Source organism: Phacochoerus africanus, chromosome X (genome assembly GCF_016906955.1).
Source record: "Phacochoerus africanus isolate WHEZ1 chromosome X, ROS_Pafr_v1, whole genome shotgun sequence".
Taxonomy (NCBI): domain Eukaryota; kingdom Metazoa; phylum Chordata; class Mammalia; order Artiodactyla; family Suidae; genus Phacochoerus; species Phacochoerus africanus.
Window position 1 is genome coordinate 106,473,459 of NC_062560.1, and position 27,764 is coordinate 106,501,222.

Here is a 27,764-nt window from a genome sequence, read left to right on the forward strand (position 1 = left end):
TTTGCTAACTTCTACTGGAATGACCAGGCAATTTAGTCAGACAACATATCAATTTAGGCAATATCTTAAATGAATCAATGTATTTGACAATTTTGACTGACTTGCTTATTTTCATAAATCACTCAAAAAGATATACTATCTGCATATTTATTGATTTATGGATAACCAATCAATTGGCATTTGCTATTTCTTAGTCTTAAAATGAAGTATGCTGACTATAAAGTTCTACAATACTTATTTGAGTTGTAGTCTAATCATGATTTAATATGTTATGTCTACATGCATTGATTCGGCCTATCAATTGCACCTGTTTTTCCATGCACAAAAGAGCTTTAATATTTTACCTGCAAAAGCCAGTACAGTTATCACAAACTGAAACTAAACAAATCCAGGAAACAAGAAAACAGATCTGATTGATTCAATTATTACCAAAGGAGTTTAAAAACTACTGACTTTAGGAGTTTTCATTGTGGCACAGAAGAAACGAATCCAACTAGGAACCATGAGGTTGCGGGTTTGACCCCTGGCCTCACTCAGTGGGTTAAGGATCCAGTGTTGCTGTGAGCTGTGGTGTAGGTTGCAGACACAGCTCGGATGTGGCATTGCTGTGGTTGTGGTACAGGCCCATACCACAGAATCTGATTAGACCCCTAGCCTGGGAACCTCTATATGCTACAGGTGCAGCCCTAAAAAGACAAAAAAAATTTTTTTTAAATAAAAAAATTAAAAAAAACTACTGACTTTATTGAGCTGACTTACCAAATCATTCAGAAGCCAAATCAGTTTACACATATAGACAAGGCACTAAAAAATTAATTGTCCAAGAAATAATAGGTCAAATCAATCAAAAACAGTAACTCATTTTTTGCACAAAGACACAGTCAAAACATACACAGCAGGAATTCCCGTCGTGGCTCAGTGGTTAACGAATCTGACTAGGAACCATGAGGTTGCGGGTTCGATCCCTGGCCTTGCTCAGTGGGTTAAGGATCTGGCGTTGCCGTGAGCTGTGGTGTAGGTCGCCGACACGGCTTGGATCCCACGTTGCTGTGGCTCTGGTATAGGCCGGCAGCTGTAGCTCCGATTCGACCCCTAGCCTGGGAACTTCCATGTGCCGCAGGAGTGGCCCTAGAAAAGGCAAAAAGACAAAAACAAAAAACAAAAAACAAACAAACAAAAAAAACGAACATACACAGCAAACATTACATCTCTACATTCATTTATTCATTCAAGAATATTTGTTGAATGCTTACTAAGTTTCCAAAACTATTCTAGAAGCTTTAAATACTTCAGTTAACAAAGGATTCCAGCCCCTTGTGGAACTTACAATTCTGATGGGGGGAAACAGGAAATAAAAAATAATCGCAGTATATAAGTAATTTATATAAAAAATGCTACATGGTATGGGGGGTAAAAAAGAGCAGGGTAAAGGGTAATGGGAGTTCAGGGGTGGGCAAGAGTTGCAGCATTATATAGTATGGGTGAGAGTCGGCCTCACTGAGAAGAAGACATCTGAACAAAGACTTGAGGTATGAGTTAAACATGTAAGATCTGGAGGAAGAGTTCCAAGCAGAGAACAGCAAAGGCAGAAGTGTGCTAAAGTTTTTCTGGAGATTGACAAACTTGCCATTGAAGTGGGAACAGAACTAACATATGGAAGTGTAGAAGGAGGTGAGGTCAGAGAGATATCAGAGAGGGAATTTTAGACCACTGAAAATACTTTCCTCTGAGTGAAGCTATTAAGACCGTATAAGATTATTAAAAGGAGAAGACTCTAGGACAAAGACTGAGCACTGAAACACTACAATATTAAAAGGTCAGAGAGAAGAGGAAGTATCAGTGTATAAGACAGAGGAATTACTACTGAGATAAGAGGAAAACTAGGAGCATGGTAATCTGCAAGTCAGGCAAAGAAAGCACAGAGAACTTACAAAGTTGTTAGGGAATGAGATGCTCCATTAGTTTTAAACTTCGTTTTGGTCCTTGTTTAGCAGAGGTAACATAAGGTTTACAAAAAATGTGATAGAAGGGAAATTCTTGGATTATTTCACAAGGATGCCAATTTTCTTAGAATAAAATTATTAAATCTTTGCACAGATTTGTACAGGCCACATAATCTTTCTAACTGAGAGATTATTTCAGCAAATATAAATGTGCCAGTTAACAATGAAAATACAAGATAGGTTACATTAAACTCAGTTTTGCACTTAGAAACATCAAACATTTTATGCATGTTTATTAATAAAGTATATTACCAAATTTTTATTTTTTTCAATGTGGTCAGTAATAAAGAATAACATAGTTCCCTTATGCATTTCTTTTAGGAGTGAGTTACCAATATTTCATATGTTCGAGAACCATTCTCATTTCCTTTTCTATAGCCTACAGCCCCTTTTTTTCATTTTATTGTTGAGACTTTTTTCTTATTGACTATAATTGCTCTTTTTTTTTTTTTAATTGGTTGGCTGCACCCGTGGCATGTGGAAGTTCTGGGGACAAGGACAGGACCATAGCCATTGCAGTGACAATGCCAAATAGTTATGCTGTAGGTCACCAGAGAAGTCCATAAGTGCTCTTTATATAAGAGGAAATTAACCCCTTGTCTCTGGATGCTAAAGAAAAATAGCATTACAACATTTTTGTTTATGGCTTCTACTTTTTTTTTCTTTTTCTTTTTTTTTGCTATATCTAGAAAAGTTTTCCGTACTCTTACTTATTTATTTTACAAAAGAAAATACATATATTTAAACACAATTACATTCACACAGATTATTATATCATGGATCTTAAGAAACAGATTAAGTGACTCCCTCTGGAGAAGTGGAATGGAAAATATGCTGAGACAAATAGGAAATTTATTCTATACTTTATCCCATTTTTTATGGCTTTCATCTTTACTATTTAGTATTATCTATTACATTTCAATATTTTTCTTTAAAAATTAGCATTATATTAAAATTGTGTATATTATGCAACTAAAATTTATAACGAATAAAGCCTTATATACCATTAAATATTTTATATAGCATAATAAAAAGAATAACTTAACTGGTAAGAATAACAAAAATAATACACCCTCTGAAAATAAGTAAAATATAAAATGCATAAATTGGTTCAAAAATAGTGTAATATGTCCTCACAATTTGTTATATCTTATTGATTCTTCAAAATAGGCATTACACCATTCTAGGTGATGTGATAAACAAGACATTATAGACTTTACGTTGTACCATGGAGAAAAATGGTTATTAATAATACAATTGTAGAACTGTATTATTTAATTGCACAGTTGCATTATTTAATTATAATTATCATAAATCTTTGATGGGGAGGAAATCAGAATCAGATCTAAGAAGACTTCAGCATTCCAAGAATGATGTAAAATACCCCCTTCATGGTGGATTATGCACTTATTTACTATGAGATATATTTATTTTCCAGAGATTCCTTGTTTGTGTATCAATTGTGGGTTTTTGGTTTGCAGTTATTCTGAAGTTTTGATATGAGTCTATATGTATATGAGATTGATTTAAGTTGTTGTTCTCTTAATTGCAAGTGCATCTCCAGTGTCCTGCATTTGTACCCACCTCTTCTCCTGATTTCCGATTTTGGTGCCATAATTGTGCATGGATGATTTCGTATCTTTACTGTATATATATATATATATATATATATATATATATATATATATATATATATATACCTTTACTGGTGAGCCTTGTCTTTTGTGGAATTTTTGTTTCCTGTCGCTGTCTTATCTTTTCTGCCTAGAGAAGTTCCTTTAGTATTTGTCATAAGGCTGGTTTAGTGTTGCAGAATTCTCTTAGCTTTTGCTTATCTATGAAGCTTCTGATTTCTCCTTCAAGTCTGAATGAGAGTCTTGCTGGGTAAAGTAATCTTGGTTGGAGGTTTTTTTCCTTTCATCATGTTAAGTATATCATGCATGCCACTCCCTTCTGGACTGCAGAGTTTCTGCTGAAAAATCTGCCAATAACCTTATTGGGGTTCCCTTGTATGTTACTTGTTTCTTTTTCCTAGCTGCTTTCAAGATGTTCTCTTTGTCTTTAATTTTGGTTAGTTTGATTAATATTGTCTCGGTGTATTCCTCCTTGGGTTTATTTTATATGGTACTTGTTGTGCTTCCTGGATTTGAGTGAGTGGTTCCTTTCCTATGTTAGGGAAGTTTTTGGCTGTTATCTCTTGGAATATTTTTTCTGTCCCCTTCTCTCTCTCTCTTGTCCTTCTGGCACCCCTATAATACAGATGTTGTTGTGTTTAATGTTGTCCCAGAGTCCTCTGAGACTCTCTTCATTTGTTTTCAATGTTTTTTCTCTTTTCTGTTCTGCATCCGTAATTTCCACTAATCTGTCCTCGCTTATTTGTTCTTCTGCCTCCTGTATTCTGCTGTTAGCTGCTTCTAGTGAATTTTTGGTTTCAGTTACTCTATTTTGCATCTCTTCTTGTTTAAGTTTTATATCTTGTATCTCTTTGCTCAGTGTTTCCTATAAGTTATCCATCTTTGCCTCCAGTTTATTTCCAATGTCCTGCATCATCTTTAGCATCAACAATCTAAAGTCTTTCTCCTGGAGGCTAAGAATCTCCTATCACTTAGCCGATTTTCTGGGGTTTTTCCTTTCTCCCTCATCTGAGTTATAGTTCTCTGTCTCTTCATTTTTATAGGTTTTTGGTGTGGTGATCTTTTTACAGAGAGTAGAATTGTAGCCTCTCTTACTTCTGGTGTCTGCCCCCTTCTTCCCTACTCTTAAGGTTAGGGTAAAATTCTATATTTCCATCTAGTACTTATTTTTATATTTAAAATTTTATTCATGTAGAATTTATTTTGGTGTAAAGGAGTAAGGTAAAGACTCAATTTGATTATATTTTAGAAGGCTACCTGACTGTCTCAATACCTTTTTAAAGCAATGCATGCTTTCCCTACAGATCTGAAATACTATCATTATCATATACTATATTCCTATTTGTAAATGGGTCCATTTCCAGGCTTCCTCTTCCATTCAAACACTTCATTCTTATGTTAGCACAATATTGGTTTAATTAAAATGAACGTAGGAGTTCCTGTCATGGCTCAGTAACAAACCTGGCTAGTATCCATGAGTACACGGGTTCACTCCCTGCCTCACTCAGTGGGTTAAGGATCTGGTGTTGCAATGAGCTGTGGTGTATGTCACAGATGCGGCTAGGATTCCATGTTGCTATGAATGTGACATAGGCTGGTAGTTGCAGCTCCGATTTAACCTCTTGCCTGGGAACTTCCATATCCCATGGGTGTGGCCCTAAAAAGATTATTTTAAAAAAAGCTAAAATGAACTTAAATATATTTTATTATCTGACGAACATATTTTCACAGCATTATGTTTTTCTCCAAATATTTTCAAGGTGTTCTTGCATATTTGCTTTTTTTACCCATTTGAACATTAGATTGAGTTAGAGTTTTACATGGCCAATTGTTATTGTTATTGAAGGCATGTTAAAATTATAGATTAATTTAGGGAGAATTTTATGACATTGATATTTATCATTTAAGAACAGAGTAAGGCTTTCCATTTTTTAAAATTTTCTTTCGTATTCCTCAATAGCACTATTGTGTATGTTGGGGGGGTGTATCATATGTCTGTATGAGTGTGTATCTTGCTCTTTTTGCTACTTTATTCCCAGGCATTTTGGTTGTCATTACTGCTTATGTTAAATTAATAATGTATTCAACTATATTTTATAATTGGTTGTGGTTTGTTTGGAAGAAAACTATTATTTGGTATCCTAATATTGTATCAAATTAGTTTACTTTTTAAAATCATTTGTATTAACATATTGTTTGGTTTTCTTAGTTTTTTTAGATATACAATTATATAACTTCCAAATAATAACCTCATTATTTCTAATTTTATTCTTCTTAGTTCAGCCTCTTTTCTAATGGTTACAGTTGCTATCTTCATGTAAGTTTAAAATAATTAGTGAAAGTGGACATCTTTGTTTTGTTCTTAACTCTAACACAAATCTTTCTAGTGTTTACTCATTTAGACTAAAACTGGATTTTGTGATTTTTACATGAGGAATTATATATATCATATATTTTTCAAAATGAAGTCTTTATCAGAAATTAATGAGTGGTAGTAGAGGGTAAATGCAAGGGTTTGGAATCAGACCGTATGGATCTAAATCCTGGCTTTGCCACATACCAGCTAAATAACCACTTTTGTAAATGGGGATATTATTAGTATCTAAATCATAGAGTGGTTGTGAGAAATTCATCTGTATAATACTTCGATTGAGAATTAAAGTCATTAATATCTGTAATATACTTAGAATACTTATCTACCAGAGAGTAAACTTTATGTGTTTGTTTAGTACAACATTGGGTTTTATAAAATACCTTTGTGGCATCTATGCAACTTTTCATATGGTTTGTCTATAATTATCTATTCATATGATAAATTAGAGTAATAGAATTTCTAATGTCGAACTATCCTTGTATTACCTGGTATGAACTGTGCTTAGCTATAGCTATTATTCTTCTACTATATTGCTGGACCTTGTTTGCTAGTTTTTTACTTAAGAATTTTGCATCAGTATTCACAACTGCAACTGGTTTGTAGATTTATTTTGTGATTTCTTTTCCTGCTTTAGGTCTCAATGCTTTTCTTGCTTTAAATTTTTTTTTTTAAAGATTTGGAAGCTTTCACTTCCAAATTTGTTATGCTCCCCAAACATTTAAGCAGCATTGAAATGCTGTAAGTATTCCTTAAGTTTTGGTAGATTTTTGCCTATGAAACTTTAAGCAGCACTGAAATGCTGTATGTATTGAAATGCTGTATGCTTTTCTTGCTTTAAATTTTTTTTAAAAGATTTGGAAGCTTTCACTTCCAAATTTGTTATGCTCCCCAAACATTTAAGCAGCATTGAAATGCTGTATGTATTCCTTAAAGTTTTGGTAGATTTTGCCTATGAAACTTTCTACTTCTGTTACTTTTTTTCATTTGGGTCATTCCTTGGAAATTTTATTTCAATAATATAAATTAGAAAGTTTAGGTTCTATCTTCTCAGACCAGTTTTGGCCCATTTATATTTGTTCTAAAAAAATCATCTACTCCACCCAGGTTTTCAAGTATACCCTAAAAGATGTGTATTAAGTAGTCTCTTATGAATCATTCACTTTCCTCTTTATCTATAGTTACTTATTTCTTATCTTCTCCCCATATCTTGATTGTCTTATCTATTTTTGGCCCCTCTATCCCAGAATTGACTCGGGTTTATTCATTAGTTCTATATTTTTATGATACATATTTTAATTTTTTATGATACTTATTTTAAACAGTTCAATTAACAAATGAGGAAATGTCATTAGAAAAAAAGGATAATAAAAGGTTTAATTCCAAAATTAGTAACATAATTTTAAACATATAGCTAAATTTCTTTACATTTCCTTGAAAAATTAGCAAAAAATATTTTAAAGTAAACCATTTAGTACTAGTAAGGGAAATGGTCATTACCATGCTTTGCTAATGGAAGAGTATGAATTCAGAAATAATTTGTTAATATCTCTCTTAAGCCTTAATGTAAACATTATTGAGCTCTATAATTCTGTTTGTAAAAATCTGCGGCAAGGACAGAAATGGATCAACACTCTGCCCTCAAAGATGTCAACTGAATCATTTTTATACTAGTGAAGCACTGGCAATGTCAAAATTCAAAAATAAGGTATAGTTAATTAAGTTATGTTACATCTACTTGACTAATATATATACTATTTATTAAGCCTTGGTAACATGGAAAATGCTTACGTTTTAATTCAGTTGAAATATCAGGTTGCATGGGTCCTTATAAAGTAATGATGGGTGGAGAAAAAAGAAGGGATGCTAATTAAAAGAAAATGTAACTGATATTGAGGGGTGCTTGAGGGTATTTTTCCTATGTTTCAATAATTTCTTAATTTTGTTTAATAATCTTTTTACTAAAAAATACTACTTTTTATAACAAAAAATTTACCAAAGGATACCAAACTTGCTTCTGAAATAGCCAGTATGACACCTTTTCTTTAAAGTTATTACTCTAAAAAGTTATCAACTAGAATATATGAAAAAATAAAAATTCAATTGCATGTATATTAAATTGTGGGCTACTCTACATACCCTTTACACAAAACAAAAAGAATTAACTGACCAGCAATATCTCGAATATTTATAAATAGTTAAAAGATGGATAGAGGAAGGAAACACAAATGGCTTTAACACTAATCCATTCCCAAACCTAGAAAAGAACAACTAAAAGCAAATGCCCTAACTGTGGCAACTGAAGCATCATTTTCAAATTCAGATGACAGTTTTGTCATTTTATTTCTAATGAATATAGTCTCAGCCATATTTCTCTTGTATTTTGTCTATAAATCTGATAATCTATCTTTGTAAGCACAAAACTCACTTTGGCATCTTCAACATTACTTAATGTGCTAAAAAAGTAAGTGATTAAATAATACATCAAGATTAATTATGATACTATCCTAAATAATTCTAATATTTACATTATTTATATTTATTCTGTAACTCTACTTTCAAGTTTGTTTTCATGTAAATATATCCATGATGCATACTACATGCATGTATACCATTCACTTAGATTTATTATTTATATGTAGATATTTATATTCTTATCTAAAATTAAAATAAATTTTCAAGAAATTTACTTTTAAATGGCAGACATAATAATGTTGTTAACAATTATATCTGTATCTACCTATTATCTATCTATCTTTCCATCATCTCCATATACTTCCATAAGCCATAAAGTATAGACAGTTGAATTTGACCACTTAAAAATATAAAACTCCATATCTACAAACAGATACAACCTATGAAGCTGTTTCAAAAGGCAAATGACAAAGTAGGAAAAGTGCATAATATATGACCAAGGGTTTTTTTAACCCCTTATTTATGGAAGGTTCTTGAAAATTAATAAGAAATATAAAAATCCAATGGATAAAGAATGTCAACAGAAAATGTAGAAAGAAGAAATGCATATGGTCTATTAACATACAAAAAGATGCCCAAGCTCAATCATAAGTAAACTGCAAAATAATAACACAAAAAGATAACATTTCATTGAGCAGTTTAGGTAGCAGAAATTATTTTCATCATTGGTAGTACTGATAAAGATATGGAAAACAGATGTATTAGTAGTATATAGCACTAATAGGAAGATAAATTGGTTGTTTAAAGGGGAACTTTGTTAATATCTATAAAAAATATTAAACATATATATCCTTGGCCCATCATTTCTACTTCTAAGAAATTATCCAACTGGTTTGCAAAATTATATGTGCAAGGATGCTACGTACAACATTGTTTTTAATATTGAAACGTTGGAAACCTAGAGATCCATAAACAGGGGACTGTTTAAATAAAAAATGATACATGCAGAAACATAATACTATACAGCTATTGAAAAGAATAAGGTAGAGCTATCCTATAAATATAGGAAAATATCCAAGATATAATAGTAACTAGAAAAAAGTTATCTGTCTTTTATAGTATGTTATCCCATTTGTACATGTACAGAACATTTAGGGAATGATACATAATACACTGTTAACCCTGGTTACCTCTGAAGAGTGTCTTGATAATTCCTTGCCTTGGTGATACAACTAAAGTCCTATCTCTGTATACCCAAAAGCTAAAACATTTACCTAAAACATTTACCTGCCAGTTAATAATTTTTATTTTCTTGCATATGCACAATGGAATCTTTGTAATCCTATGACTTCTATATTTTACATAGAAGCATAAAGAGGGAGAAGGATTTTTCACTTTAAACATGTGTTTACTATTTTAATTTTTAAACCATCAGCTGATATGACTTTAATACTAAAAAAAGTAGCTAAAATTAACTACTAAAAAAGAAAATATGAACTTATTATACCTAATGTTATAATGGCTTGAAATTTCAATATCAACAAAATTGTTTTCAATTGTAAGAGCATCACAGTCGTCACAGAAGTGTCTCACCCACACATAAAGTAATCCCAGTGACTTACGCTCTTCCTCTGATCATGTAACATCTCCAAAGGAGCCATTACAAAGTCAACTGCACTGTCTTATACATGCCTAATGGGTCCAACAGAGCCATTAGGATGTCAGTTATATGGCAGGGCTCCTGCCAAAGCTATTACCAAGTCATTGCATTGTTTCACACACTTCCTTCCACATTCAGATAGTTCCCAAGGAACTGTTATCATTGCAATGGAAGTGTCCTGTATAACTTATACTACCGGGGAAAATAAAAAAGCAAAAGAAAGAAATGTAAAACAAACAAATTCCATCCATTAAATATACATGAATGGCCCCACATGGTCAAATATCGGAAGGAATAACTCCTCATTTGGGTTTAACTATTACATGTTATTCAGGAAACCCAGGTGTTAGGCTAGCTGTTTTTTCCATCACTCCTGCTGTTCCAATGCAGCAATTCATGGTCTGAGAATGACATATGCATGGCTATGATGGTATGGTGTTTATTGATAGCACATGGTATATTAGCAGGTTTCTGTGGTATGCAGTACAGCAGCAATAGGGAGTAGTACTAATGGATTTTTTGGCTATTATGGGAGTCTATCAGATAATCCATTACCTGTAAAGTTCCTGTGCAGCATGTAGGGAACTCAGCTGCCCAACAATCATGGAAATCAACAGGGCTTCTGAGTAGCTGAAATCCCAGTTCTACCTTAAGGGGCTACTACAATGACAATAAGAAGTACAATAGTACAAAGTTAAACTTCAGCCAGGTCTAAAGTGCTTCACTGAATTTCCCCTTATAATCTTTCCCACTTAGCAGAATAAGATTATTGGCTATTAAAATGATGTATTATTTAAGGTAAGACAAGGGCAAGGAATTTTACTCAGTTTGAAATGAGGAGAAGTCAGGCTGAACTCTGCTAGGCTAGAATTTCCTGGGACATCAGATTTTTCAGAAGCCACATGGTATGTCTGGCTAATCCTTAATACAAGAGACTTCATCTGTAGCACCTACCTCACAATACATGCATAATAAATACTAATTGTGTGACTGGTAACAACCACAACTAAGATTTACCAAGTACTTATAACAGGCACACTGTGAAGTGCTATATATACATTTTCTCATTTAATGATCACACACCATAAAACTGAAATATGTTAATGACTCCATTTGATAGAGAAGGAAACTGAGGCTTGGAGAGCTTTAGTTAACTATCCAAGGACACATAGTAGTTAAGTGGCAGAACCAGGACACAGACCTAGATCTGTATTCTATCATAGTCCATGTTCTTAATCACTCACTGTCTGGAGAACATTATTTATTTATATTACCTTAATAGAATTTTTTTTTACTTTAATAAACGATTTTACATCCCTTGTTTTCTCATAGCAAGCTGCACATATTTTATCATGGTACTAACTAAATTGTATTAAAAGTAGCTTTTTATCATCTCTGGTAGATCACTTGTGGGTATATATGCCCACTTAATTCTGAACACTCTTCATTGAGAACTGCTCCAAGAATCGAATGGGTGGCTTCCCAGAAAGCAACATTTATACTGCTGACCTTACTCCCTGGTTTTAGCCGATAGGAGCAGCAGTAGACATCTGACTCGAACTGGGAAAATTATTCTGTCTCTTTGGAATTTAAAAATGGCATTGAAAAATATCCAGTTAATCTCAAATTCTTTCCTGAACAGAAGACATAAACTTGAGGTTTTATGCCTGCCTTGTGGATGGAGATTTAGAGAAAGTTAATCTGCAGAGACAGGGCTAAAGGAAATGGATTTAGAAGGAAGAGGCAAAGTCCAGACAATTCTTCTGTTCTAGTCCCTTCCTGGGGTCTAGCCACAGTCTTGCCTTGGTCCCATGAGGCATTTGCATGCCCTTTTTGTAAATTTGTTTTTTTGTTTGTTTGTTTGTTTGTTTAAGCTAGCCCAAGTTGGTTTCTGTTACCGGCGATAACCACAATGAATAATAATAAAGAATCCTAACTAACAGTGCATCAATCTCACCCACTAGACTATAAATTCCTTGAGGATGGAGGTTGTGTATTGGTCATCTTTTCTATATCCCCAATCTCAAATACATAGCCTGGCAAAGAGTATGAGCTCAATAAATATTGCTTATACAGAAATATCATTTTCAAAAACAGTATAGCCACAAATAATTTCTTTGCAATTTATAGTTTGTTAGTTAAAGGTTACAAATACTCTTTACCTATTTTCTTCTATTTAGCTTCTTGATAAGAAATTTCATTTTCACATTTTATAATCCAAATGTTTCATTTAAGCCATATGGGAAAAACACATTCTTAGAAATTTATTATTCAAATTTAGTTGCTGATATAGTTTTCTTCTCAGCCTTATGTAGAGTCAAATGTAATTACCGAGGAACTCCCTAATCACTGAGGTTAATGCTCAAGTAGGACTGCTAAATCCTTTTAAGAAAAGCCCATTGGATCACCTGTCAGAGGCAGAGTTGTGTGTTAGATGACCAGAGGTTTGATCCACTGTCACATTTCTATTAGAGGAGATCTACAAAAACATATTATTTCTCAGTTTTAATCTTTCACTCGGAGTAAAGCATATTTTTCATTTATTTAGTGCCTACTGTGTTCCAGATCTAGTAGCTAAGTAATGAAGCAAAAGCAGCGAATAAACCAGGCCCTGTCTTCAAGTAGCTTCCTGTCTAATACTTATTAAAGACCAGAGTGAAGATAGTAAAACACACAACTCAAATATTAGCCTACAATGAATAGCAGATGTTGGTACTACTATGAAATGGGAGTAGAAAAGGCGTAAAATAAATAAAGCTTTATGATAGGTATCAGTATCTTGCTCATGGGCCTCAGGATGAAGGTAACTTGAATGAATCTGCATTTTTTCCTAAAAGACAATTAAGCATCAATATACAGCAAAAGATTTACTTAGGACAAATTTGAGAGAATGGGAACAAAGTACATTAGTGTTCTGATTGCCCTGTGAAACCCAAGAAATGCAGATTCTATTTGCTTATCTGCTCTCCCTTCCCCGTACTTCAGGCCTCTCGGTCTGTTTTAGTACTAAAATTAAGGGTTATTTTTCAATTTTTCATGGGTTAAAGCATATAGGAAACTTAATTCAATTAAGGGTAACCAAATAAGAGTTTATGAAAATGATGAAAAATAAAATATTTTGAAAGACTTGACCAATTAATCAAATGAAAGCAGTAAGTACTTAAACAAATTTGGAAATACAAGTAGAAAACCCAAGTCATAATCTCCTAGGATGGATAGAATTCAAAATGTCTTTTAAAAAAATCACATCTCAGAATCTTTCTCAGTTGAACAAGGCAACCAAACTAACAACTCTCTCCCACGTTTACAGGAGTGAAGCTTAAATCATCCTAAACTTATCCATGATATTGTGCCCATTTCCTCATCAATAATCTTAAAAATCAGAATGTATAGGAAGACAGAAATAAAATAAAATGTCATTGACACTAACTGAAGCATAGGGATGAGATGGCATGGAGTCTGAGTTAATGAAGTATATAAATCCTAAAAATTTTAAGCTGTTTCACTCTTTTCAAATATTGTATATTTAAACTCAAATTACTGAAATACATTCCCTGCTAGGCCTGCTTTCATGAATGGATGAGATCAATGGGAAATAAATAGTAACATTTGCACACAAACATTAATTCATTAAAATGTTTTTTTTTCAAATTAACATGCTTTTAGAAAAAAACATTTATACTCTCATCTCAACTCAAACCTCATGTGTGAGACTCTATGGAAATGCTGAAGGCACGCTAGGCCTGGTTATCACTGATTGAAAATTTATGGAATCTAAATTGGGGAAATCTTACTGTAGTTCATAAATAAAATTCAAAATTGTATACTCCTTACTGAAAATTATGAGTCAGAGTAAGACTTACAAAACTCTGAGCCGAAAAAGTTGTTCAAGGTCATGTCTTATATTCATACATGATCCAAAGGAGAAAAAAAGTGGCTATTTGGAAAACTAATCAATTGCATTTTAGCTAACTTGTTTCTGAATTGCTGTTTTAGCTCTTCCTCCTATGTAAAATGCTGATAACAAAAGACTCCATTCCACAGATTGGTCATGAGGATGAAATGAGATAAAGATATTAAAAGTGTATTTGGAAATTGTGAAGTGATGATCAATGAACACAGTGAAAATTCTTATTGTTACAGGTACTATTCTAAACCTTTATATATATTAATATATTCAATCATCACAAAATCTTAGAGGTTGATACTAATATTTCCCCCATTTTACAGATGATGAAATTCAGGCAAAGAAATTTTATACAACTTTCCCACCATCACACAGCTGGGATTTAAATTTAAGCTGTCTAGCTCCATAGTACAAACTTTTTATCACCATGCTCTATTGCCTCTCAAAAGTTGAAATCTGGAGTTCCCGTCGTGGCGCAGTGGAAACAAATCCGACTAGGAACCATGAGGTTGTGGGTTCAATCCCTCCCCTCACTCAGTAGGTTAAGGATCCAGGATTGCTGTGGTGTAGGCCGGCAGCAACTGCTCCGATTAGACCCCTAGCCTGGGAACCTCCATATGCCACGGGTGAGGTTCTAAAAAGACCAAAAAAAAAAAAAAGTTGAAATTCTCCTTGGAAATGTACACTGAGCCAAAAGAAGCTTGCAGTTAAGGACTAGTTTTTAGCAGACTGGATCATAGGTTTTCCTTGGCAGACCCACCCAATTTTGTGGTATGCTATATTGTTCCTAAAATAAACCACAAGGAAAATAGACCCATAAAGAAAAGATACACGTGCTTCACTCCTGAGTCTTTCAACTCTCTCCCAGTGAATAGTGTTTCATGAAAGTAGATGGTTGCTTAGACTGAAGGCGAAATGAAGCTGAACAACCCCAAATATTCCTGAAAGTTCCTAACACATCTAAGGGACATGTTACATTAACATAGAATGTAGAGTGGCTCATCATAGTAAGAGGTTCTCATGTTGGGGGTGGGGAAGGATAATGTGCATTTTTGGTGAAGCTGATTTTAATGTACTTTTGCCCTGATTCATTTTCCCCTAGCTCCTTACATTTTTTTTTTGTCTTTTGTCTTTTTAGGGCTGTACCTGCGGCATATGGAGGTTCCCAGGCTAGAGGTCAAATCAGAGCTATAGCCACCAGCCTTATGACACAGCCACAGCAATGCCAGATCTGAGCCATGTCTGCGACCTACACCACAGCTCATGGCAACGCCGGATCCTTAACCCACTGAGCGAGGCCAGGGAATGAACCCGCAACCTCATGGTTCCTAGTTGGATTTGTTTCCGCTGCGCCACGACAGGAACTCCTCCTTACATATTTTGAGTCATTGCCCTGTGCTCAGATGTGAGGAACCCCCTCCCATGAAGTGTTTGATTTTCATCAAAATCATTTATAAATATTGCTTCAGTATCAGTCTGCAAAGTGGCAAAGCCCAATGAGCATAAGGAAGGCAAAAGTAAAAGGACACCAAAGACCCCTCACTGAGATATGACACAATATAAATAAAGGTCTATAGAAAAGAATAAATGACATGTCCTTCAGTTAAAGGTGTTACTTATAATTGATGACATGGGTATAGTGCGATTCTTAAGCCAAGCCAGAGCATCTGAAGGAAAAGACCAATGCTAGGTGGCGTTGTAAAGTTATGACAATATCTGAAATATACTAAATTAATGGCTAGAGTCACGCAAAAAATCAGAGATAATGTAGAAAGTCATGAGGCAAAATCCAACTCAAACAGAGTTAAAGCTCTGCCTACATGCTAAATCAATGCTTCCCTATCCTACCTTAAATCTTGTCTTGTCCTTCTCACCAGCTACTCCTCTCCTCTTCACTATCCACATACACACATGAAGTCTTCCAGAGGAAAGCAAACCAGCAAAGTACCAATAAACTAATCTCTGACAGGTTAATTAACCAGGCCTGCATGTTGTTTGTCAGATGGGCAGGGTTGCAGTTTGTGGGGTAGGTGTCAGGAATGAGGTGAGGTAAAAATAATTTGTCATTAAACATTTGGAAACACTTGCCTTGAGTAGACCCAGCTTGAGCCTCCATGTCACAACAAACGGGAGAGAATTTAAAACCTGTAATAGCAAACATTTTTACTAATTAATCCTGGTCCAAGTTATCTGAGATTCCTCAATCTTTAATCCTTAAACTTCATCCAGTAGTATCTTTATAGTAATAGATTCACCCTCTTAAAGTGTACAATTCAGTAGCTTTTAGTATTTTCACAGGGTTGTACAACAATCATCACTATGTAATTTCAGAATAATTTCACCACCCGAGAAGAAATCTCATACCTAGGGTCTTCCAGGAGCAAAAGAAGGGTGGCATCCCATGGAGAAACTTCTTTCTTTTAATGTTTCAACCCAGTAGATTGGCTATAACTTCCTTATGCCAGGAGTGAGATGAGGGTGAACAGGAAGTCTTGGAAATACAGGAGATCCTCTATCACCCCATTTCATATAAATTTGGTTGTTATTTTCCGTTTGACAGCTAAAGCCCAGAAAACTGTAGGGACCAGTCCAAGGTCTCTTAACTTCCATCCTAATACTCCTTCACTTACATGAATATGCATAACACAGATGGAATATGTTCCCTCTCACTTCCATACTTCACCTCCCTTACACTCTTGGCCAAAGTCAGCAATATGTACATGAAAATAATCTTTAAAAATCAAGACCCCCAAGGATATTTGGTGATATTACAAAGGTGTCATGGCCTATCATTTAGGAAATGATATGATAACTAGTGCGTAAATGGTCATTCCTGATTATATCCTTGCGATCAGTGACCCCTATGGGCACTGAAGGAGGCAGAGGAGGACAGAATAGAAAAAGTGCAGGAACAGGGCTGTTGGTTACCTCCCTGGCATCTGAGAAAATTCTGTTTCTCCACTGCTAATAGACCAGGCCTTGTGGCCATGGTAATGGGACCTATGAAATTCAGACAGATAGAGTGATGAAGAGATTAATGTTTTTAATAAGCATTAATTTGATTTTTATGCAATGATTTTGTTCTTCAGTAGGGACAGAAGAGCAGAAAATAAATCAACCTTTTCCCAACAAATCAAAACTACAAAATTTTCCATTTGTGAAAGTGGTAAGAAAATAATATGCAATTACAATTTAATGTTACTACTATTATTACTTATTTTCTGGCAAATGGCTGATGTTAATTTACCCTTTTTTTAAATCATTTCACTCTAGCCTGGTCAATCTGCATCTGTCTGTACACTTGACAGGTTAATCTAAATCAAAATAGAGAGCACATACAGAATATGCTTGCCATACAGTTGTTCATTTCATTGTTCATAAATTGATATAAAGCCAAAATACATGAAATGAATACTTCTAAAATAAATACCACTAGTATTGCACTGGAAAATAAAGATGAAAATAAAAGGTGAGTAATAAATGAGATATGCACAATATTGCTGACTACATGAAATTATTTCCTTAGAAAGAATCACCAGAAATAAAAAGGACTTTGTATATTAATGTAAATGAATGTATTTATTTACCAGATGCTTAAGTACATGCCTTGTCTATGGGACCTTGCTCACTTGCATTTCCATTCCACATATTAAATGAAAGATAGGGAGACATAGGGAAAGAAAACAAATCAAAGTCTAAAATCTGTATTCTCTCTGGGCTTTACTTAAACAATATAGATATTTCTATTACCGTTCTCTCCGTCAGACTTCCTCTCATGGTCAGTGTCAGTCAAGGACAATGCAGAGTTAGCCCGGCTGGACAAACAGGAACTATGCTCTGATTTCATCCCCCTTATCCACATTCTCAGTGCATGGTCAGGTGAGGCAGCACCTTCGGTCTCCGTGTCCACATCTGACCCCATCTCTAACTGGTAGCCATGCCGAGAAACACTGTGCATGTCTGTCTGGTAGCCAGAGCACAAAGTGTGAGGAGTTTCACAGAATTCCATCTCTGCGAAGAAACAAAGGTCAGAGAAAAAGTTAAGAAGCATATAGAAATACCTGATAAAATTCTACTTTTTGACCTTAGGTCCCACTGCCCCATTGCTAGTATTTATGTGTTTTTGCAAAGTTAGAATTCTGGCCTTTTTATTTATGGTAGCTAGGCTTCTGTGCTTATTTTGCACTTCTGTAGCTTAAAATTACGCTCCTGTTGATTTTTACAAGGTTCTGGAAAAAGCATGCCCAAAATAGCTTTATAGCTACAATTTTAGGTTGCACAAAATGTAATGAAATAAGTGAGTGCAGAGGAGTATAAAGTGTAGAGAGCTGTCCTTTAAAAGATATTTATCTTCTAGGAAGAATATATATGATGTGTAGAGCACACCTATGCTTAAAATATTAAAATTATTGGCTTTTCTAAGCATTTCATACACCTTAAAGTTAAGAATAAATAATTCAATGTGATAACTGAGGAAAAAACATTGTTTAAATACACTTTTTGAAAGTATTTTCCCTAAAACACATTAAACTCTAAAATTATGAATATTTAATACCACTATTTCCCATTGTCTCCAAAGGAGCTTGAGGCTGAATTTATGCTAATTATTCGTTTCATTCATTTTTTTGAGAAAGACATGTAAAATTTTCAATCATATATTGTACCTTTATGGTTCATGGCTTGGATTTTGCTGCCAATTTCCCCAAGCCTTAGACTCATATGTTTAGAATCTTAGAGATGATGATCCCCTCTGTTTACACTGAGGAAAATAAAGTCCAGAGGGTAGGTGTCCCTTGTCCATAGCCCACATCAGACAGCAACTGGGCCCTTTTTCCTAAAACATTCATGTCTGCATGGCATCTGCTAGATACTAAGGAAGCCCCATCAACTTACTACATGACTATCAGGCATTCATTCAGTTTTATAGTCAATTTTGCCTTCAATTATGGCAAGGTGTCAAAAAGGGGAGAAGATGCTTTAACAGGCCCTAATAAGTTAATGAAAAATGACCACATGCCAAGACATATCATCTGAAATGTCCATGTAATACTTAGATAAGGTAATCCAGGGATGTTGTACACTATATAGGATTTTCTCAGACTGACATCAGAGACAGGGTATGTCATTCGTCCAGGAAGAAGCTTAACTGAGCACATCTAATCCTTAGCACATGTCAACAAAATGCAAACTCTAAAATGAATTTAATTATTTGAATATAAAAAGTGCTGGAATTTAGACTGGCCATGTACTAGAAAGAACAGTACAGGATACAAGTATATTTTAAAAAATAGCTATTTTTGTGACATGTAATTGCCAAAAAAGGGTTTAACAAATCAAATCTCAGTGCTTATTCAATAGCTATTAGGTGTCCAGCACTATGTTCTGTGAAACAGATGTTGTAGTCAAATAAAGCTACTATATCATATTCGGGAAAGTCAATTATAAATTAATCCTTTCAGGGTTAAACGTCACTGTTGACAATGTTGCTTATGATTTCTTTGATGAGTATCTTTAAGAGTAACTCTATTTTTCTACCAAAATTTGTCTAAATTCCAAAGGAGTGATATTCAAAAAATAGGCATTTTTACCACTTGTCAAACATAAAACCTTATGAAACTATGCTTCTCCTTGACATAAAGCTAAAAGTAAAAATCCATTTGCCCAATATAAACCTCAGTGATCTAGAATATTGTGATCATTAATATTCTTGCCTCAATCTCACAATGTTTCATTATCTGATCCTATTGTGCAGTTGTTGCTACAGCAACGTTGTCATGAACCTGTCAGCTTGGAATTATAGGGAAGGAATTTTATATAGGCCTGCATTCACAACTTCCTTCGTTCCACTAGGCCAGTGGTTTCCAACCTTCAGCATGCTTCATTCAGAATCACCTGGAAGGCTTATCAAAACACAGATTGCTGTGCCTGCCCCCTCCAAGACCAATTTCAGTGTCTGATTCAGCTGGTCTGTAGTAGGGACAGAGAATCTGCATTTCTAACAGGTTCCCAGGTAAGACCTATGTTATCGATCTAGGGACCACACTTCGAAAACTTCTCCTGAAAGTTCTCTTGTGGAACCCTCCTGCACTGTTGGTGGGAATGTCAACTGGTACAGCCACTATGGAGAACAGTTTGGAGATACCTTAGAAATCTATACATAGAACTACCATATGACCCTGCAATCCCACTCTTGGGCATATATCCGGACAAAACTCTACTGAAAAGAGACACGTGCACCCGCATGGTCATTGCAGCACTGTTCACAATAGCCAGGACATGGAAACAACCCAAATGTCCATCGACAGAGGATTGGATTCGGAAGAGGTGGTATATATACACAATGGAATACTACTCAGCCATAAAAAAGAACGACATAATGCCATTTGCAGCAACATGGATGGAACTAGAGAATCTCATTCTGAGTGAAATGAGCCAGAAAGACAAAGACAAATACCATATGATATCACTTATAACTGGAATCTAATATCCAGCACAAATGAACATCTCTTCAGAAAAGAAAATCATGGACTTGGAGAAGAGACTTGTGGCTGCCTGATGGAGGGGGAGGGGGAGGGAGTGGGAGGGATCGGGAGCTTGGGATTATCAGACACAACTTAGAATAGATTTACAAGGAGATCCTGCTGAGTAGCATTGAGAACTATGTCTAGATACTCACGTTGCAACAGAACAAAGGGTGGGGGAAAAAATGTAATGTATACATGTAAGGATAACTTGATCTCCTTGCTGTAAAGTGGGAAAATAAAATTAAAAATAATAAATAAATAAATAAAAGTTCCCTTGTGGTGCTGCAGGTTAAGGATCTGGCGTTATCACTGCTGTGGCTTGGGTTGCAGCTGTGGTTCAGGTTTGATACCTCACCTGGGAATTTCCACAAACTGCAGATGCAGCCAAAAAAAAAAAAAAAAAAAAAAAAACAAACAAAAAACAAAAAAGAAGAGAGAAGAAAAGAAAACTACTTCCCTAGCGATTTCTCTGAAATAAGTGGGAGCCAGGAAAAGGGGAGAAGTGAGAAAGTAACATTATTGTGGCACTACCAAAGACTTCTCAACAACAGTTCAAATTCTATTTGGAGACACAAGCAAGAAAGCATTTGAACTGAATTACTGTGATGTTCCCGCCATTTACTTGCCATGGATTTAGGGCACTAATTAGGAAATTTACTTTCCCAAAGCATAGACTTGCATTTATTTTCGCTAATAGAATGGCATATGAGATATGACTTTGTAAAGATTTTAATATGAGCATCTGAGTCATAGTAAAGATATTCACTGGAAAAGGATGAGCAAATAAAATACACAGCCAGTTTCTCACTCCAGATAATAAAATAATAAAAAAAGATTTTTAAAAAATCATTGAGGAATATAAGCAGAATCCCTTTTTGTTGAAGATTTTTTTCCCCTTCAAAAGGAAATGTGAACATGGGTTTTTTCCCTTCTAAGGAAATGTGGTGCGATTTGATCAAAAAATTGTGTAAGATTTCTAATTGGAACTGTGATTTGAATACAAAGAATAAATCCTAAATTCCCCAATTAAATACAGTACAATTCTTTGCCAATATATAATTTTATTTATTTATATACTTATTTATTTAGGGCTTTACCCACGGCATATGGAGGTTCCCAGGCTAGGGGTCAAATCGGAGCTATGGCTGCTGACCTACGCCACAGCTACAGCAACACCAGATCCTTAACCCACTGAGTGAGGCCAGGGATCAAACTTGCAACCTTATGGTTCCTAGTTAGATCCGTTTCTGCTGATCCACAATGGGAACTCCACCAATACATAATTTTAAAAAGTAACAATCCAAGTAAGCTACCCAGTTGCTCTTTTTTTTTTTCATAGGAAAGCAAAAAAAAAAAAAAAAAAAGGAAGGGAGGGAGGAAGGAAGGAAGGGAGAAAGGAAGGAGAAAGAAAGGAAGAAAGAAAGGTGTCACGTAAGTAGGTGATAGTCATTGAATAGCCTCACTTCCCTTTCGTGAAACTGTTACCATTGTGAATTATTTCCTTAAATGCGCAAATGTCTTGGTGATGTTCAAAATTCCCATAGGATGCATTTTCCATAAAGCACTTATAAGGCACCATAAGTGGATGTTTTTATTTTCAGCCTTACACATATAACATTGTTACCTAAAATACCACATATTCACTAGAGAAGATAAAGTTCGATTGGATTTATTATAGACTATTCTTACCAAAAAGCTAGCCACAAGAGAAATATAAGTAAAATCTTAGGCTATGTAAGATTTAAGTGGATAAATTGGTACCATTAGAAAGTATATTTCAGGAGTAAACAGACATAGACATTGTCAAGTGAATGATGTATGTGGGCCACACGAATATTTATTTAATTTTTATTGTAAAGAAAACCTATTTTGCACCCTTGAGGAGACAAAATCTGAGCAGGTTAATACAGAGTTTAAATCCAATATTTAATATGGGCAAAAGATTTGAAGAGATACTTCACCAGAAAAAGATATAGAAATGACCAGTAAATGAATGAAAAGATGCTCAACATCACTAGTTTTTAGGAAAGGGCAAACTAACTTCACAATGAGATACCACTACAGACCTACTAGAATGGCTAAAAAATTATGATCACACCAAGTGTTGACCAGGATGTGGAGCAACTACCATAACATACACTGCTGGTAAGAAAGCAGAATGGTATGGTCACTTTGGAAAACAGTTTGGTAGTTTCTCAAAAAGGTAAAGATATATATATATACACACACACATATACATACACACACATATATATATATTTTTTGTCTTTTTGTAATTTCTCGGGCTGCTCCTGCGGCATATGGAGGTTCCCAGGCTAGGGGTCTAATCAGAGCTGTAGCCGCCAGTCTACGCCAGAGCCACAGCATCGCGGGATCCGAGCCGCGTCTGCAACCTACACCACAGTTCAGGGCAGCACCAGATCTCCAACCCACTGAGCAAGGCCAGGGACCGAACCGGCAACCTCATGATTCTTAGTCGGATTCGTTAACCACTGAGCCACGACGGGAACCCCAGATAAAGCTATATTTAACAAGAGAGCAATGCAGTTCTAGACATTTACCATCAAGAAATAAAAATCTGTAAGAGGTTATATAGAAGCGTTAATAAAATAGCTAAGAATTAGAAACAATCAAGTGTCCATGAATAGCTGAAAGGATAAATCATTTGTGGTATATCCATGCTATGGAACTCTACTCAGACCAAAAAAAAAAAAAAAAAATGAATCAACTATTGACATAACAAGATGCATGTGTACATAATGTATGCTTCCATTTAAATAACGTTCTAGAAAACACACACCAATCTAACAGTGATAGAAACTTGATCGGTTGTTGCCTGGGGAAGAAAAGAAGGGAGAAATGGAGAAAAAAGGGGCTAAGGAAACTTTTAGGATGATCTAAACGTCTGCTACTTGACTCTGGCAATGGTTTCACATGTGTATGCATACCAAAGTTTATCATATTGTATAGTTTATGTGTAGTTTATTGTACTTCAACTATACCTCTATACTTTACTTTTAGTGGATTGTGTACCACAAGATAGTAAGAAAGTGAGGATACTGGAGAATCCATCAATTTTCATGGATGGATCCAAGGATCTCTGAGTTAGAAGGAGGCCCTGCTCTTTTCCTCCCAGTGGGAGAAAGTACAGGTATTAAAAACAAAAAGTAGTCAAGATGCTGTTTTGCTTATATATAAGCCAAGAGGCAATCAAGGCTAAATGATTCATAATTTCTCATTGATCCTCTAGGGAGCACTTTCTCCCTAGAACATAACAGTTGAAAGCCAATTCTAGGGGGTGGGAAATAAAGACGAAATTGATCACTGATGAGCTTTAGGCAGCTAAGGGAACATTCTGTAGTTGGAAATCATAAGACTAAGTTAAGTGGATCTGGCCTGAAGGATCCCTTTAGGCCTCCGTTAATTCTAATAAATTAATAATTTTTAAAAATTCTATAAAGTGCTGAATAAAATGAACTACTGTATTTTCTCTCTGAATTTAGAGATTGATCTTCAGGTGTTCAGCCTAGAGAAGTCACTTATCAAAACTTGAAAGGGAAAGTAGTAGTTATTTATATCAGCATTTTTCTAGAAGTGCCATTTTTGAGTTTCTGATAAGCTCAAGACTTTATTTTTCTTAAAATCCTACCCATCCAAACTTCCTCTAAAAATGGAGCTTTAAGGTATCACATTCCAAATAAATAACTGGAGGTCAAAAAGCATGATATATCTTAGCCATGACTTGAGTGATTTGGAATATAATTTGCAAAGAGTGTAGTTCATTTCCAAAAAAAGAAAGAAGGAGAGGGGACAAAATCATTAGCTTTAATTCTGTGACTCATAACAAGCCTTATGGACTATATGCAAAAGCAACTGTTATTAAATAGCCACATGGATTTTGGATAAATCACTTAATATCCTGGGGCTTCAGTTTCCTCATTTGCAAAACCTTCAGGTCCAACTAGAAATAAATCTCTAGGTGAAATCCCTTGTCATAAAATTCTGTAATTATAACTTGAACCTGTTATGGCAAAATGTGGAATGGTTAATATTTTCAAATGGGAAAAGAATTAGCCATTTAATGAATTGAGGTGCTATTCATAGTTCTACTGTGAAGGATAATCATACACAATAGCTCTATAAGATCTTCTGTCAGGATTACAAGTCTTGCCATGTTAAAGTATCAAAAGAGCCTAGATATCCATTGTGAATTGTAAGATTATTAATAGAGTATGTAAAATATATCATTAACAAGTCAATAGTTTCTTATCAAACATGAAATTATCAGTTTATAAACACGGCTGTTGCAAACTTAAAAGCACTATTCTATGGTATAATGCATAAAAAAATCACACAATTAAGAAATATAAGAAATACTACTGACTCACTAACTATTCCTGGCGCTAGAGAAAAATACAATGAGTTATTAGGGTCTTAAGCAAGAAATACAAAGGAAGGAAGGCAGGCTGGAAGGAAGGATGGAGGGGAGCAACACCAGACAGGAGACAAATAATTTTCACAAGTGGGTACCATTTTGTATTTCTCAGTTTGGGGGCTTTGAAAGGAAAATGATATCAAATTGTCAAACAAATCAGTTCATTTAAGTTTACTTAAACACAGCTCTGCTGAACACCCACTCAATTTCAAGTCAAGGAAATAAAACAAAACAGACTTCTCTGATTTCTCTTAGTCTTAGAAAATTAGCCCAATTTAATTTCCTCTTCTCTTTGTGAAAAAGCTTTATCAAATGCACAGCCCTGTAGTAGGCACTGAACAGAGTGAATTAACAGGACCATGCCATGCCCTTTGGCAAGTTCCACAGAGAGCCTTTTTATAGGTCCAAATGACAAAGTAATAAAGGCATACCACCCAGACATGACCTTTATTTTTCTGCTGAGGGTTCATCAGCCTTTTTTCGGGCATAGGAGTGAGATATGGAGTGCTCCCACATGCAAGTCTGGAGCCTGTGGATATCAGAGGACTTAAAAAACCAAGCTTTCTGAAGCCTAATCTCCCCCCTCACATTTCCAAATGCACCCATTATCTCAGTACTCAGGACCTTCCAATTATGCCTTATTTAATTTTCAAGATTTCTCCATCTGTCAGTATAGTGAAAAGTATGGCAAAAATCTGGGCGGAGTTAAAAGCCTGAAAGTATAAACATTCATGCTTTGTGACTAATACTGGCTAACTGGAGACATTCCAGAACACAGTTAAAAGACCACATTAATGTCAAAAAGGATACTCTCAAAAGTACAGTGAGTTTTTACAGTGAGCAAATCTGTAAAAACTCTTCAAACTGGAGAAGGACACAGAATTATAGCATAAAGTCAAAAGGAAGGGAGATGAGCCTTGGCAAAATCAAAAGGCACTCCATCCAGTCTTACCTAGAGATGCAAAAATCCTTCAGTAAGAAGGAAGGAAATTTGATGCGGGAATAAACAACTTCTATTTTCTTGAACTAATATTCATTTGGTGCAGGGTCCAGTTTAGACTGTACTCACAGATGGGAGAACGTGCTCTGAAGCTAACTCAGACAGCAGTTACCACTGCAATAAAAAAGCTGATGCCTGCTCTATAGCCTCGGTAACAAGAGTCTGGATAAAGAATCAGAGACTAGGAAAGATGGTGAAAAGTCCTGGACTAAACAGAAATTTAGATCAATGAGAACCTGCGTGTGTTCCCTTTACTTCAATATTTCAAATGAGACAGAGACTTCCTGGCCTAAATGAGAAATTTTCAGGGCTACTGGACACTGAAAATGCATTGTGCTCAATGGCCCTAAAAATTTCTCATTTCTTACCTGTGTTGGTCCAATTTTCTGGCTGTTCATATCACTTTAGAGCTTGAATCCTTATTGACCACTGTAGGTCTACCATGTATACTTCCGTATTTTCGTTAATTTCACTAAGTGTGTGAAGCTGTTTGTTTCGTGTGTGTTATATGTATGTGCGTGTGTCTGTGTATGTCTTAAACTACATAAATCTGCAGCACAATTCCATCTAGAGAAATGAGAACAGTGAGCTAGAGTTAGATGACCACTAAAAACACTTGTGAGTGCTTCAAACACATACTCTTAAAGGCAAACAATGTGACTTCTATAACATTCTACTCTAATCTGTAAGCATTTATTTTGTCATGATTGAGTAAAGAGGTCAAGAAAGAACTGTACACCAGAGTCACTATACACAAAGAACTATTGAATAAACTACATTCTGGTCTATTGGGGATTCTTCTTGGCAACTTTCCAAGATGCCCAATTTATTTTTACCTCTGTATATTTGGACATGTTGTGCCAACCAACTGGAAAATGTTCCTCTGATCTTTCACCAATATAATTCCTAACATCCAGCTTGGGTCAGTACCTTCACAAAGTATTCTCCAACCTTCCTCTCCTTCCTCTCAATAATCGTACGCTTCCTCATAGCATTTCTAATCTTTACTACATTATTTTATTTCTGATTGTATATTTTTTTCTATATGTATGCTGTCTATATTACCTCATGAATTAGACCTCCACATCCCAGTGTTTTCTAAACATTTAGCGTTTCTCAAAATCAAATAAGATAATTTCTGCAAAATGTTGTATGATCTATGAAGGACCTTATAAGTATAAGATAGTATTGCCATCCCTTCTCGCCTTAGAATAATTCTCGGCAAGGAGTGATCATAAATTACAAGTTTTAAAGTCAGTAGTTAATATGAAACCACCCTTGAAATGGTTAAATTTGTAAATGCAATGCTGACACATATGAGATGGTTTTGTTTTGGTCTGCTTTTGTTTAAAACAATGCTTACCGTTGCAAATTGAAAAATTCCTATTTTGGTAAATTAGCCATGCATTTCAAATAATAGATGCTACACAAATTTGGCAAAAAGAGAAAGGCAGCAACCTACTGGTGTGGATTTAGGAAAAAACAATTTATAGCAATATTAGACTAATGGGGAACAAGTTCTCTGTATCATCTTCTGACTCAAACACTCTCACAAAGGAAGCTGTCCTCACTATTCTTTTTGGCTTAATGAATTGAGAAAAGAATCTCTATTAAAATTCTTCAAAATATACCCTAGGGTATGGGACTGGGAGGCCTTTGATAAAACCAGCCACAAAGCCTTGGCAAAAGACGATTTTTAGGCTGGCTTGAATTAAAAATTCTTTTGTTCTTATTACCCACCAGTTTCATCCCATATACCAGATATAAATGACCATCTTGGCAAATTTGTAGAGTTTCCTGGAGTGAATTTATTTT

General features: G+C 35.0%; 1 protein-coding gene across 1 annotated transcript in view; it reads right to left on the reverse strand.

Moving 5' to 3' along the window:
* Positions 1–15,860: 15,860 nt before the first annotated feature.
* LOC125118114 (teneurin-1-like) overlaps positions 15,861–27,764 on the reverse strand; it is a 79,475-nt gene continuing 67,571 nt past the window's right edge. The window contains exons 2-3 of the mRNA XM_047764249.1: positions 17,741–18,001; positions 15,861–16,135 (exon numbers count right to left, since the gene is read on the reverse strand). Of these exons, the coding sequence (XP_047620205.1) occupies positions 15,861–16,135; positions 17,741–18,001 (536 nt within the window). The remainder of the gene's footprint in view (positions 16,136–17,740; positions 18,002–27,764) is intronic.